The following is a 14,343-nucleotide window of genomic DNA, read 5'->3' on the forward strand; positions in this document are numbered from 1 at the left end:
CCGTATGTTTTTGGTTCAGCAAAAGCTCAAGGAAAACACAGGTTAATTTGAATTGTTTCTGAGTACAGTAAACTCTCAATTTTCCATAGAGGTGGTGACCCATGCGAAAACTGTGGATAAACGAATTTCATGGCCAATCTCCAAAATTGACGATATTACTCTAGGTATCAAAGAGCGCGGTAGTGGTTGAAAATGATTACTAACTTTATTTAATTAAGTTAATATTGTAACAGAAGAATGTACAGTATTTACAACTAATACATGCATACAGTAATATTAATTGTGTTTAAATAAAGTTAAAAGACAATATGTACATTGAAGCACTTGTAGAACGTTTTTATGACTTTATTTTGCAACGCTTCTTTGTAATTTGGAATTGAAGTTTCTTCTTCAAAGTTTTGTCACAAAGTGATGCATCATTTTGTTTCTCGTGATATTGAATAAGATTGTCAATGTGCCCTAGAGGTGAAGGGATATTGGGTTTGGACAGTGGACAGAAATTGACCCTGGTTGGCTCACAAGTTTGCTGCATAAACAGACTCGAACTGCTGGTCGTATCTAACATTTCTCTAGCAACTTTAAAGTTGTAAGACTTGTTTTTGTGTATTCTAATTTTTTTATTGTAAAATTTGTTACTGTATATACTACGGCTAAACCAACCACAGTTAATACAGAGAGTTTACTGTATTTACATTAGTCTGTAAAAGTTACTATGATTATTTATAATGTTTCTTTGACTTTCATTACAAACTTATATTTTTTGTTCACGATTATTAATAAACAAAAATTGTTATTTATTTATTTATGAATTAAAATTAAAAGGGTCAAATCTTACCAATGATATACATTTTTTTAAACTAAAATTATTTATATACATCAAATTACATGCTGAAAGAAGATATGTTGTAATAGTTAAAATTTTCAATCGTATCAAATATTAAAATTTCAGTTTTCCAAAACTTTTGATTTTATTTTTATTGTTAAAGGAGTTATGAGGAGATGGATACTTAATAATTCCATTAATTCTGTACGTAGAACAAATCAGAAATATTTTGATCTGCATTTTCTGTACTGTATATTATGTGATTTATAGTATTCTGTGATTCATATAATATGTTATGCGTTTTAGGCACTCATCTAATAATATATAGCCTAACGATTAACTAAATATATTTGAAATCTGTAATATTTCTCTTATAAACCTGTGTGACCTGTAATATATCTCCCTTCCTCATTGTATCCTTAAGCAATGCATGTTGGCTCTTCTACTGGGTTTTGAATGGAGTTTAGTTACATTAATAATTCAACTACCTATTTTAATAGTTTATATTACTTAAAGGAAGCAGCCCATTTTAAGTTATATTTTTTTAATTTTTAAATGTTTGGTTCATGTAGCTTGGATTCTTTTTATAGTGCTAGGAAATACATTAGGGTAATCAGTTTTTTTACCTTCTTATAAATATTAACCAATTGCCTGCATTCAGTATTTAAATCTCACATTGGGGGGGGGGGACCGTTTTCTTATGAAGCCAATTCATATTTGATTTAATTTTTGTAAAAGTAACTTATAAGTAGGTTGTCAAAATCAGTTCATTAACCAGTGATAAGTTGAAAGGTGAGAGTTTATCAGCATTGTTCTCTTTGCTCCCTTACTCCCCACATGGCTGGATTACATCAGCTCATTTGATAAGTCATTAATCTCATTACGTTTCAAAAAATCTATATGTCACATGCTTCATAATTATATGGGGTTATATAAAATACATTCCTCAATACCGTTAGCACATTTTATTTTGGAATATCAAAGCACTTCTAAAGCAATAATCATTATAATATTAAAAATATCATAATCCAGACTTTAGTAATAAAACACTATATGTTAATTACATTTTACAGTATCTAACCAATAATTATTAAATGTAAGAAAAGAGTGAATTAGACATGTATAAATGTATTGTCTTAATAGAAATAATTTCAATTATACATTTGCTACACAGTAGCATTTAATTGTTATATATAGTTGTATTGATAACAAAAAAATTATATTATATTTTGATAATCGGGATTGAGGCGTGCTGATGAGATACATAATACCCATTATTCTTTATAAACACAGGACCATACTTAGTTTACTGGAGACAAGAATAAGAAAAACTGTAGTGTGTATATTCCAGAATTTGTGCTGTCTCAAAGGACTTTATCTTGCGATACACAGATGATAGCTCAGCACAAGGACTCTTGACAAGGCACAGGGGTTTCTCAATCAATTTTCAAAAGTATGTTGCCCTGAATGAGCTAGCACAGTGTGACCGTTACTCAGCTCCAAGTAGATTTGTGTATTTTGAAGTATCTTATATTAAGCTTGATGACAAAGTCACATTTTAGTTGCAGATTTCTAATGGTCATTAGTCACTTTTCTGTTTGTTACATCTTAGCATGTGAAGTAAATGATTCTGTCACACACTCCATGCTCCTATACAGTTGTTGGATAGTGACTGGCATACTATGGCAAGAAAATAACCGCAGGTACAAGATGTCAAAAATGCAAAGAAAAGATGCTCACACTCTCTTAGAAACAAAAGGATAACATGTGCCTATCATACCTAGCCAAGACGAATGTGACACAAGGCTTAAAAAATTAAGACGGGACTCATCAACCAGTTATTCTGTTTTAAAGATGGAACAGAAAATAAATTTAAAGCTCTATGAAAGATAATAAATGATGTAAGACAGTAAAAAAATGTAGGGCAATAAACATTTGAGCTTGAAATGTTTACACATAAAAAAAACTCATACAGAATGGCAAATCATATGAATTAATTTATATAGCCAATTAATTAATCTTTATAGCCAAGAGAAAACTATAATAAACCAACTAAATCGTAAACCTATACACAATCCCAGCCATAGGTCATATTTCACATAATTTTCAATGCACAACCGAATACAAATAATTTTCAATGCACAACCAAATAAAAATACATAGTACTATTTAAAAAAAAAAGAAAAACTTGTAGCAACAGACAATATATCGGCGAAAATACTGAAATAATGCAATGAATCATCCATAATACATCTCACAAGTATTATTAACAAATCTTTGAGTCAAGGTCAATTTCACTCAGAGTTAAAATTGCACAAGTTTACCCAAAACATCTAAAAAAACAATAAAACAGATGGTAATTACAGACCCATATCAATAATGCCAACTTTCTCGAAAATTCTGAAATAGATTCTAAGAAAGCTTTTGGACCATTGCAATAATTCCAATTTATTAAATTACAGACAACATTGTTTCACCAAGGGAAAATCAACTACAACAGCCCTGATTGACTTTGCAGACTTTACTGACAATCTATAAAAAAATCTTGTTACAAGTCTCTCCCTAGATCTGTCCAAGGCATTTGATTGCCTAATCCTTGAACTCCTATCATATAAGTTAGACGAATTGGGCATTAAGAGGACATCCAAGTTTGGTTCTAAAGCTATCTCAAAGACTGGAAACAAATAGTAGAAATAAAAGGAGCAAAAAGTGGAGTTACAGAAATAACTAGATGAAGACCTCTGCCTATAAATCAAAGAGTACCCCAGGGGTTTGTATTGTGACCAGTACTGTGTATACTGTTCATAAATGATATACCAGAACATCTGGACAACTTTTGTGCAGTTTTGATGTATACTGATGACACAACCTTGATCTTGAGTGGACATAAAGATGATAAAGTGACACATCTACTGCAATAATTGCCTGCTATTCTTTGTTTGAAACACACCTTGGTTATGGCCTTGTGGTTTAGGGAGGAATCTCATGAAGAAATTTTCAGAGATTATTGATATTACAAAAATGGACCATAAGAGCCTTAGAAGAATTAGGTTTCAAAGAAGGAGGAGCTTTCAGGACCCTAAAGATTATGACAATAGTGAACCTCTACAAAAAAGTCATCAGAATAGACACTTCCTTGAGTGCAATACTGGACATGGAACACGTTACTACCTAGCAGCTCATCATCTCTCCCAATATGAAAAGAAATCCTCCTACATGGGCGTGAAGCTGTACACTTTCTGCCAGAAGAATTTAGATGCCTCACCAATTTTAAAACTTAGCTGTTTAAAATGTGCAAGTTCAGCAACTCTAGAGTTGATGGGACTAGGGGACCTTCCCCTGTATAAAGTGTGATCATGAAGTTGGTACTTCATTGGCCACTTCTTATTGTATCATTTAGATAGTGGTCTCTGTGTAGCAAGCTTTGCTCAGCGTCTCTGAATAAGTAAAGATGGTGCTGACAATTAAGAAAGCAAAAGGAAGGTAATGCGTCATATCAGTATTGCTCAGTCTGATCGAACAAATCGCAGTAGGAGTCCTGTGAATAGTAGGTATTCTCCTGAAGTAATGTGAAGTGATCTAAAAATGGGAGCTTTGCCTGGGTAAATGGGGTTTTAGTGGGTGACAGACCCACTCACTAGCCTTCTTCTGTGAGTGTCGATAGTACATTAATATTTTTCATTAAAAAATAGAATAGATTTTTAAATAGAAAACACTTTGAAACATAAAATAATCTTAAGTAATTTAATTTCTTTTCAGTCCATACTAATAATGTGAATGTAAGTAAAATTTAGTGGCTATTTAATGAAGTAAAATAAAATATGTTTGTTATAAAGTTGGTTTACAATGATTTGTAGCAGTACTACAGAAAACATCTGATTTATCATTGGATCATTTATAAAAATCTTTCAGTTCAGACTAAAAACACATTAAAAAATTTGTTATTTAAAAATTGTTATTGTGCTAATATAAAATATTACCACCTCGTAAGAATAATCAATCGTTATTAAATTTTGCTCCAGGTACTCGCTAACAGAGTAGTATATCTGTTCTATAAAGGGGTCCTTTAAAATCTTTTTGAAGCTATTGTAGCGTTGTTCTTCTTTAATTGGTTTTGGCAGATAGATGTACAGTGTCAAAGTCCTAGCTGAAATAGGATAAGCCGATACACAGGGTGCTGCAAGCAAGAAATTCTTATTCACCGGCCCATCCAAGTTCCTCTGGCTAATCCTGCACGATAATATATTTCCAAAATGTAAATATAATAAGTATGGTGGGGATTTTGAGTTCTTTAAACCACTTTTTGCATGAATCTCTGAAAACCCAATTTAGTAATGTTTGGGATAAGCGATTTTTTAAATTTTGAAAATGTTAGAGCCAGAAGAATTATTCCAAATGACCACCCCATACCTCAGTTGCAAATAATTATAGCCATAACATATAGACATCAGCGCCTCTTGAGTGATAGTATCTGATGTAACTCCCAATGCATAATTTGCTGATCTCAATTTTGCTTAAAGATCCTGGGTATTTTTTCCAATTGAGGTTTTTATTTCACCCAATGTTAGATTTGAATCATGTTTCCAGTAAAAAAATTTCTTTTGTAGGAAAATTAATCAAATTAGATTTTAAAGTATATAATTTCAAGCCAAATGCATTAAGCCAGTCATGGACATTTTGAAAAGTCTCATTTGCGGAAGTCTAAGCTTAGTGAGCTTTTGTCAGATATGGATCTGGTTGCAATTAGCAAACATAAACTTTGGCACAAACACACCAACATTTGTAGAATATGAGCATTCTATGTTTTATTAATAATGTATACAGTTATTTTTATATTAAATGTCCGCCTTGTTTATACTAAAAATATTTATTTAAAACTCGAATAGGTTTTATGATCTGATAATTTTAAGAAAATAAAGCTCACACTAATTTATACTAAATATGGTTAATGATAAGGGTTTTATAGCATGTGAAACTGTGACACCATCCAGTCATTACAAAATTATTTTTTTTCCAGTACACATTCAGACATACCATTCTAATTTTTTGTATTGTCCAAAGCACTAAAAGATAAATATTTCTGAAAGGACGTTTTTGTTTTGTAGCTATTATACACGTTTTCTTCCTTTTCCCCTTTTCATCCTCATTTTGGGTTTGTTTGGTTTTGTCATGGAACTTTTGAGCATGTCAATTCTTATTTGCTTTTGTAATTGCATGAGTTTTTGCAAATTTACATTTATTTTGAAAAATATTTTCATTGCCAATGTTAGCTGAGAAATCTCGTTCTTAAAACCTTTAATTGAGATAAACCATAATTTAAAATATAATGCTTTTTTAAAGAGAATATATGTTGCACATATAGAATTTAAAAATCAATTAGTGTGAAATAAATAGTGACATTAATTAAGAATAAGTTCAATGCATAACAAGTTACATCTCAAATCACAATGTAATGTTTTACATTTTGTAACAAATAAAGAAATAGAATGAAGAACAAGTTTGCTCAGCTGGCCTGACTGGGTTGGTGGTATCAATGGAGGCTAATTTGCGTCTTGTTTCTCTCTCCCCCCCACCCCACCCCTGTCCATGTACTAAAGTCGGAGCCAACCTACTGTTATTGATCGCCAATCCAGGTATGATCCGCACAGAGGTGACGTGTTCGCAGTGCAATGCTCACCTAGGCCATGTGTTCGGCGATGGTCCTCCTCCCTCCCGGAAACGCTTCTGTATCAACAGTGCCTCATTACAGTTCCACCCGGCAGCTGACAATTGAGATAGTACTTAAGAGGGAGAAGATTATTCCTATAACTCAGGCTTTTTATGTAGCGTCAGTTTATCCTATTTTTCTTTTAATATGTCAAATTTTATATACATGCACAGGAAGAAAAATGTTCTTCAAGTAAAACAATGAAGACAAGATTTAGAATAACACCCAAGTTTATACTTTAACCAATTGAAGTCGCATACAATACTGTCTGTTGTCTACAGGCCATATATATTTTTATTTTCCATTTGTAAAAGAATCCAATATAATACAAGTATATTGATGATTTCTGTATAAGAAAATTAAATGTTGAAATCATCACAAGGTAACATCTTGCAGACAAGGGAGCATTCGTGAAAAAAATACTATAGTCGACCCAAGTGGTAAATCGTCGACCCCAAATTACCAATTTTGTGTTTGTGAATGTGTTTCATTTGCCTGATTAGTTTCAAGATAAAGATCTGACTAGTAATAGATATCACAAATGTACTAATTTAAGGAGCATTTCATCAGAATCTGATGTATCATATGATTATTATAGGAATCATTAGAACACATTAGAAGCAGATCAGATCAAAACTCAATGTGTATATGGCTTACAATCATTTTAATTGTGCTGTATTTAAAGATATGAAAAGTAAATACTCAATGAGCACACGTAATTAATAAGTTTTAGGAATTTATTACATAATTCATTATCAGTTACGTTTCATTGAACTTTGGACAAATCAGTTGATGACCCAGATTGTGATGGGATCAGAATTGGTGTGTGACCCACTTATCGATAACACCAGTATTATTATATAACATAGACAAATACTGAGAAATATTTCTTTGCAGAGTACTGTAGTACTAAATAAACATTTATTATTTGGTATATAGTTCACTTTTGAAAATGTAATTCTATAAAAGTATAGGATGGTAAAATCTAATATCTGTACTTAAACTATAGCTTGCAATTAGATACAGTGTTTATTTAGTCACTTATAATGTTTTTGTAACACAATTTAACACTGATGTGTTAATATGTAAATTATTTTGGCTTAAATCATTTTCACTGAAATGTTACATGCTTGTACATAATATATTTTGTTACCTAATGACAGTTTATTTTTCTAAGCATTTTTGTAATTAGAGTTGTAAATGTTTGCATGAAAATATAAATACAGATAGGTTAGTTAGGAAATGAAAAAGATGTGATACATACTAGAAAAGTGAGGATTTATATGGAAACCACATGCCTACAGTAGGGGCCACGAAAGAGTGCAGTTGGTGGCGACGAATAGAATGGAGAGGACCATGTGATGTTGCCACACATGTAGACTGTAGGGCACGACGCTTTGCGGTTACAAGGAAAAACATTATTTAGCAACGTCGCTCAGTCCTCATTGAATGCTCCGAGGTCACGAGCTAATACGCTCCTCCCTCAACTTCACTTTCTGGTGGCCCTACTTTAAATATGACTCTGTCTAAGGAATTTACTTTATTTTTTACATAGGAAAACATTTTTATTCTTAAATTCGTAATAGAATAAGCAAACACATTTATTTGCAAATTTTGCAGTGCCATGTTGTCTCCTATTATTTTAGAAAATTAGTGCTTAGCTTGTATAAACTTAACACTACTAAGATCAATAATTTAGTATGTATTAAAACAACAGTGTTTTCAAGTATAGTAATTTTTTTATTATTTATTTTATCAATAATAGACCAATCTTTTTATATTAAACATTTTTTTATGCTGTTACCATATTGCAAGTTATCTCACTGTTTATTTTGCTCACCAAATCCAATTTTGTAATGAATTTGAATATTTGTGTTACATATTGTTTTTGAAAATATATCCCAGTATTTTGTATACAGAGAACAATACAAGGATGTGTCAAATATTAACTTGTTTTAAAATACATTTATACTAATTTACTACATAATCTCACACCTTAGAAATACATTTTTCTTTCCATCATGTTGGGAACTATTTTGTTCAATCATTGTAAAAGCTCTGGATTTTTTTATCCATTGGAGTACAAATGTATTTACCACTTAATTTTTGTCGAAATATTGGCTTTCAAGGATTTCTTAGCAAAAATCCTTTATGCTAAGCAAACACTTAATAGAGTATTGTCCCAAAAATGTGCCTAAAATTTAAGTTGGCTTCACCCCTTCCTTGTTAAAAAAACTTACAACATTATAATCTGCTCCACAGACATGTGTCCTTCTTGTTCACTACATGTTTTGATTATAATGGGACCTGAGAGAGTTGCTTGAGTTCTGTCTCCTCCATAACAATACTGGCTACTTGCTTATCAGCTGCTTCTAGGTTAATGACCCAGGTAGAACTTATAGAAAATCAATCCCGTTTAAATTTGACACATCTGTGTATTATAGTAAAGTATTACATACTTGGGATGGGTCTGAAAAGTTAAGAAATAATTTTGAAGAAATCATTGGTAGAAAGTGCATTATTCTTTAATTTTGCATATAATGTATATGAAATCTATGTTGTGGATATATGAAAAATGTAAAGTGTGGATTTATTTAATTATGGTAATAATGTTTAGTGATATTTAATATTAAATCTAGTCCAAAGCTTTGTCCTGTTTTGATTAACATTGTAACAAGCTTGTTTCATTTTAAGAATTGTTGTTATTTTATAGATATTTATTTACTATATCTTTAATAATTGAATTTTTTAGTTGGTTTAGGATATTGGGGTTGATTAATATTATTGTGATTTTTTTTTATTCGTTGTTAATTGTGTATTAAATTATGATTTGTGTTGGTGATAATAATAAAGATTCTGAAGAGAAAATGTGTTAATTTATCTTTCTTAAAATGTTTTTCCTATAGTATAGTTTATGAATATTTTTGCCAGTGTATAGTTGTTTACAAAATAGCACTTCTTAAATCATTTGATTTTCAAAAATACTACACACCTGCCCTAGAGTCTAGGTGTAATCCATCAGTAGGAAAACTGTATAACACCTTTAGTTGGATAGCCCTTCTTTGTATTCCATTCTTCTCTCTTTTTTCTGTGGACAAGATATGGCTTTTCAAAGGAGTGTTTTTTACCATGCACTCAGGCATGCAAGTGATCATTTCAGCCTCAAGAAATTCCTGTATTATTGCCATGTGTCCTGAGGAAGTAGGATGTCTTAGGCTCTTCTATCTTCTCACCCTCCTTGATGGGTTCTTCTGATATCCTTTAAGTTTTCCTTTTCAACCCAAGCTGAATTTTTCCAAACTAGTAGCTGATCCAGGATCCTCATTTTCAAGTTTGGTCGCTGAGGTACAGTCTATAGCCAGGGTAAACAGCATAGACTTACTTACCCTCATTATTCCTGTACAGGATATTCCACTCCCTCACTATAGTCTCTGTTTCATTAGCCATGAATGCTGCTCCTTTGGGATTGGTTTTAAGGTCCTGGCTTCTTCAAGGGTTTGCTCATATCTCATAAGCCATGCCATTCTTTTCCTGGCTGCACCACACAACTTAGTGGCCTCCGGGGCAAGTCTTACAACTTTACACCTAAGCCTCTTTGGTTTTCTGGTATTGCATCGTCTTCGGATATATCAACTCATACTGAGTCAGGAGATCCAAGACTTCTACTGGGAAGCCTTTATATCTCCTTTGGTTGTTCTCAATGATCAGGATTGCAAGGGATAGAATGGCCCCATTACTAATCCTTCCACTTTTGATGAACTTTCATCCACATTTTGAGAGCTAATAGAGTCTCTGGATTAGATTTTGGTTTTTTTGCATTACTCATAAATGTTCTCACAAGTAACGGAGAAATAAGTTGCACTCCACTCTACCTGGAGAAGGCTATTTTAAACTGGAGGTAGCCAGGAATCCAGAGTTTGTATATTAGCTATCAAGCTCTCTCTTGACATGCTACCCTCGGACATGTTCTTCCACTTTGGCTTGGAAAACAGGTAAAATAAATCAAGTTGAGAAAACAATAGATGTCAAGTTTTCTGGAAGAAGGTTTTTCTGTTTGATGAAAGTAGAATGAAAAGGAATTGATGATTAATTAATAGGAAAGAAGCCAATAAGTTCAGTTCAGCTTGATTGGTTGTAATGAGAAGTGGATCACGCAGTTTCCAGGTGCACACACACAGAAAAACAGCACTTGATAATTAGAGAAGGTGGCTGTGGTAGTGCTTAGATGTACGAACTTGGCATATATATTGACCAAGTGAAGACTCTGCCATTTTGCACCAAACGATTTAGTTAGTTCAACTTATTTAATCAAATATAATACAGAAATTAATTAATAAAATATTTATGCATATTATTATGCATCTAAATTGCTATTTAGTTGTATTTTGAGTTTAGGTTGCATTAAAACTAAACATTATTTCAAAATGATGCAAATAGTTTTTTTTTCAACGTCTTCATTACAAATTATTTTTTTTTTCTCTTCAGACATATTTAGACTCCAGATCGTGGAGTGAAGACTGACTGTCAGATTTCAGACACTGTAAGCAGAAGATAAAATTGAGCTAAGCTCAATATTTACATTGAATTAACCCTTCCCCATTATAGATATGCAATGAAATGAGATTGATTCTTGTTTTTTTTTAATGTAGAGGGAAAAGTAGGCTCCTATAATATTTATTTGAATCATAAAATCTGTTAACTTTTTTATATAAATAAATAATACAAAAATTTTAATGTACTTGAAATACAATACATGCGCTGGTTACATACCGAGCAGTCCACGCAGAATGTTGAGTTAAGCATTGGCTATGCAGTGATTACAATGTAATTTTTTAATAAGTGATGGAAATGTGAAAGAGTAATTATTTCCTGTGCTTTTAAACCATCTCATTCATTAGCTTCATTCCAGATAAAGAACTTGAACTTTAAGATTAATGTTATTTGGATTTCTTTCCAGTTTATGATGTAGATCTTATTCTTGATGAAGTATGTACTCATTATTTTACTAGTCATAGGCCTATGTGTACTAAAACAAAATTAGACCATGAAACTTCCTGTGTAGATAAAAATGTTGATAATACCAGACTAGGCCTGAACATATTGCAAGTTTGTCTAAGCAAGTGTTACCTCACTAGAATACAAGAATTTCCTAGGAAACAAGAAGTTTAAGCAAACGTCCCACAAAATCCCAAAAAATGTTTTGTAATGTAAATTATTTTATTTTTGACCTATTATTTGAGTCAGATATATGCACAACATTTTTATATATATAAAACACATTGTTTACTTTAGATAAAGTAAAGATAGGTAAAAAGTCATTTCTATTGATGTTTTTAGAAAATTTACAAGTCTTGATTTTTGCCCACTTTAATTGGTGTTACCGGTACTGCTGAGGGGATACTTCTTTAATGTGTTAAGAACTTCAGTTATATAGTGTAAAACAAAGTCTGCTTACATTTCAAACTCTATTTAAAAAGTCAAATTACTCTAAAATGAATATTTATAAAAATAAAACTATATAAACTCATACAAATATAGGTATTTCATTAAAACTCGCAATGAAATAATAATCAAATAATAAATCAATTGGAAATACTAGAGTTTGATGATAGTGATGGTAATTTTAATCGTTTAAAATGGAAGTGATGCAGAGCAAAATTATTTACTTTATTCAACTGAATTAGTTGATTATGTTTGTAAATGTTTGTATTGCCATATTTGACTTTATAATTTTACTATAAGAATTTGTGTACTTACTCTAAGCTACACAATGTAGTCTTTAATTTTTTAAATTAAACATGAATACCTCACTAAAATTAGTATTATGTTGATAGTTAAATCAAACTTTGTATTTAACATACTTATAATTTGTAAATAAAGTTGAATTGCACTATGAAACGATTTATTACTAATTTATCACCTACATTGTTTTTATAAAACACAATAATTAACATTATGGTCAGTTGTATCAGTGTAGTTCTTCAACTCTTACTATATAACTATATTACGGTCATTTAAATTGAGGCAGGTGAAGCCAATTAGGAGCTATCAGGAAGTAAATCTGATCGGTCAGTGTTATGCGGTAACCAGAGAATTCGGTGACAGGTCTTTTACACTACTAATCGTTGACTCAACGACCCTTTCTGAGAAAATAACAAATAATACAGGGTCATTTAGTCTACAGGTCGTTGAGACAACGACCCTATTTTTACATTTAAGATTTTCTACATAGGTTCGTTGTGACAACGACCCAGTAAAATGAATGAAAAGGGTCAATTACTCAACTGGGTTCGTAGCAACAACGCCACTTCTTGCCTGTTTAGTTGAATATTTCAAAAGATGGGTCGTTGTCTCAACGACCCTAAATTATATTAAATGTTTATATTGAGAGAACCAGGTCTTTTACTCAACCAGTCTTTGTGTCAACGGACCAAAATGGAGAAATGTATAAGCAATGTGAAGAAGGGTCTTAGCGACAACAACCCATTTTTCAACTCAATGGATAAAATATAGTAAGAGGGTCGTTGAGACAACGACCTACTTTAAACTGTTCAGAGGTTCTTTTAGTCTACTAGGGTCTATGTGTCAACTGCGTGCAGCCGGACAATGTGGCGAAATGTTGCCTCGCACCAGTCGTACGGCACTGAATGTTGCGCTTGTATTGATGTAGCGTACATTATTCTCTTGCCACTATAAATTTACAAATGTAATAATTTGTTTTGTATTCATTTAAAACTATATTAATATAAACCCCTTTTAGCGGATACAGATATACTTTATAAGCAGTAATGATAACACATTAACACAAGTAAAAGTGATAAAAATGGAATACAAATAAATATTAAAAATGGAAATTTTAACGATAAATAGCAATTCTAAATATCAAGAATATAGATCAAATTAATAATAGTAGATAAAAATGACATATAATTTTGAAAGTAATAAGTAATTTAGCTTATATACAATGAATTATTAAAACGTAAATGTTCATAATTTAAAACTTACACTTTTACGAATTAGTTTGATTCTCTATATAAACTATACAATTCATGCCAAATAAATATATCATTTTATAAAATTAGTTTATTTGTAATATTTAAATGAATGAATAGAGTTTTAGTGCTGTTCACAGCAAAATTATTCTTTTATTTTTCGTTTACTCCTCTTCTAATTTCAATATGTTATTAACTCTATCTATTAATTTATAAATAATTTACTTTGTGGATTGAATAAAGTTGATACTTGAAGTTTAAATGCTTCTAATACCTGCACGGAATATTGATATATAAATGTCCATACACATTTATGCTTATTAATAATGTTTGAGGTGAAAAAGAAGTCATGTTGTACTCTATTATTAATACGGATTCACCAAAATATTTATCTGAAAACTTTCAGTTTTTGGCGGCGAGTGGCGCAAGAGAGACTCGGTCTGGTGCACTAAGTCTCAGAATTCTAATACACAAAACCAAAACCTATAACCATTCCTTCACCGTTACCGCCTGTAGATTATGGAACTCCTTACCAGATCCTGTCAAACAAATTGAGAGCCGAAAACGGTTTGTGGCGGAGCTGAGACGAAAATACCTGGACCGGATGATTGGGGCGGGCGGCGGGGCTGCTCTTTGAATCGTGACTGTGTGAATGGAATACTGTAAGTGTAAGTGTTATAGTTAATTAGCCTTAATTTGCTTTGTTAAGACATATTTTTAAGAGGTTAAATGTAAGAAATACCATATGGTCCTAATTTCGCCTCAATAAAGAAGTGTTTCTTTCTTTCTTTCTTTATACCCGTATTCGACCAGCTTCCCGA

At 31.7% G+C, this 14,343-nt stretch overlaps 1 protein-coding gene across 5 annotated transcripts in view; it reads left to right on the forward strand.

The window, feature by feature from the left end:
- LOC124359898 (methionine-R-sulfoxide reductase B1) overlaps positions 1-14,034 on the forward strand; it is a 30,321-nt gene extending 16,287 nt beyond the window's left edge. For 2 of the 5 annotated variants that reach the window (XM_046813025.1, XM_046813020.1), the window contains exon 4: positions 6,421-9,398. In XM_046813025.1, the coding sequence (XP_046668981.1) occupies positions 6,421-6,596 (176 nt within the window). In that variant the 3' untranslated portion in view covers positions 6,597-9,398. Of the gene's footprint in view, positions 1-986; positions 1,028-6,420; positions 9,399-13,928 lie in introns of those variants that run through there. The other 3 variants (XM_046813024.1, XM_046813023.1, XM_046813022.1) reach the window with 3 other exon arrangements.
- The last annotated feature ends 309 nt before the right edge of the window (positions 14,035-14,343 follow it).

The sequence above is a fragment of the Homalodisca vitripennis genome, chromosome 4, assembly GCF_021130785.1.
Source record: "Homalodisca vitripennis isolate AUS2020 chromosome 4, UT_GWSS_2.1, whole genome shotgun sequence".
Taxonomy (NCBI): Eukaryota; Metazoa; Arthropoda; class Insecta; order Hemiptera; family Cicadellidae; genus Homalodisca; species Homalodisca vitripennis.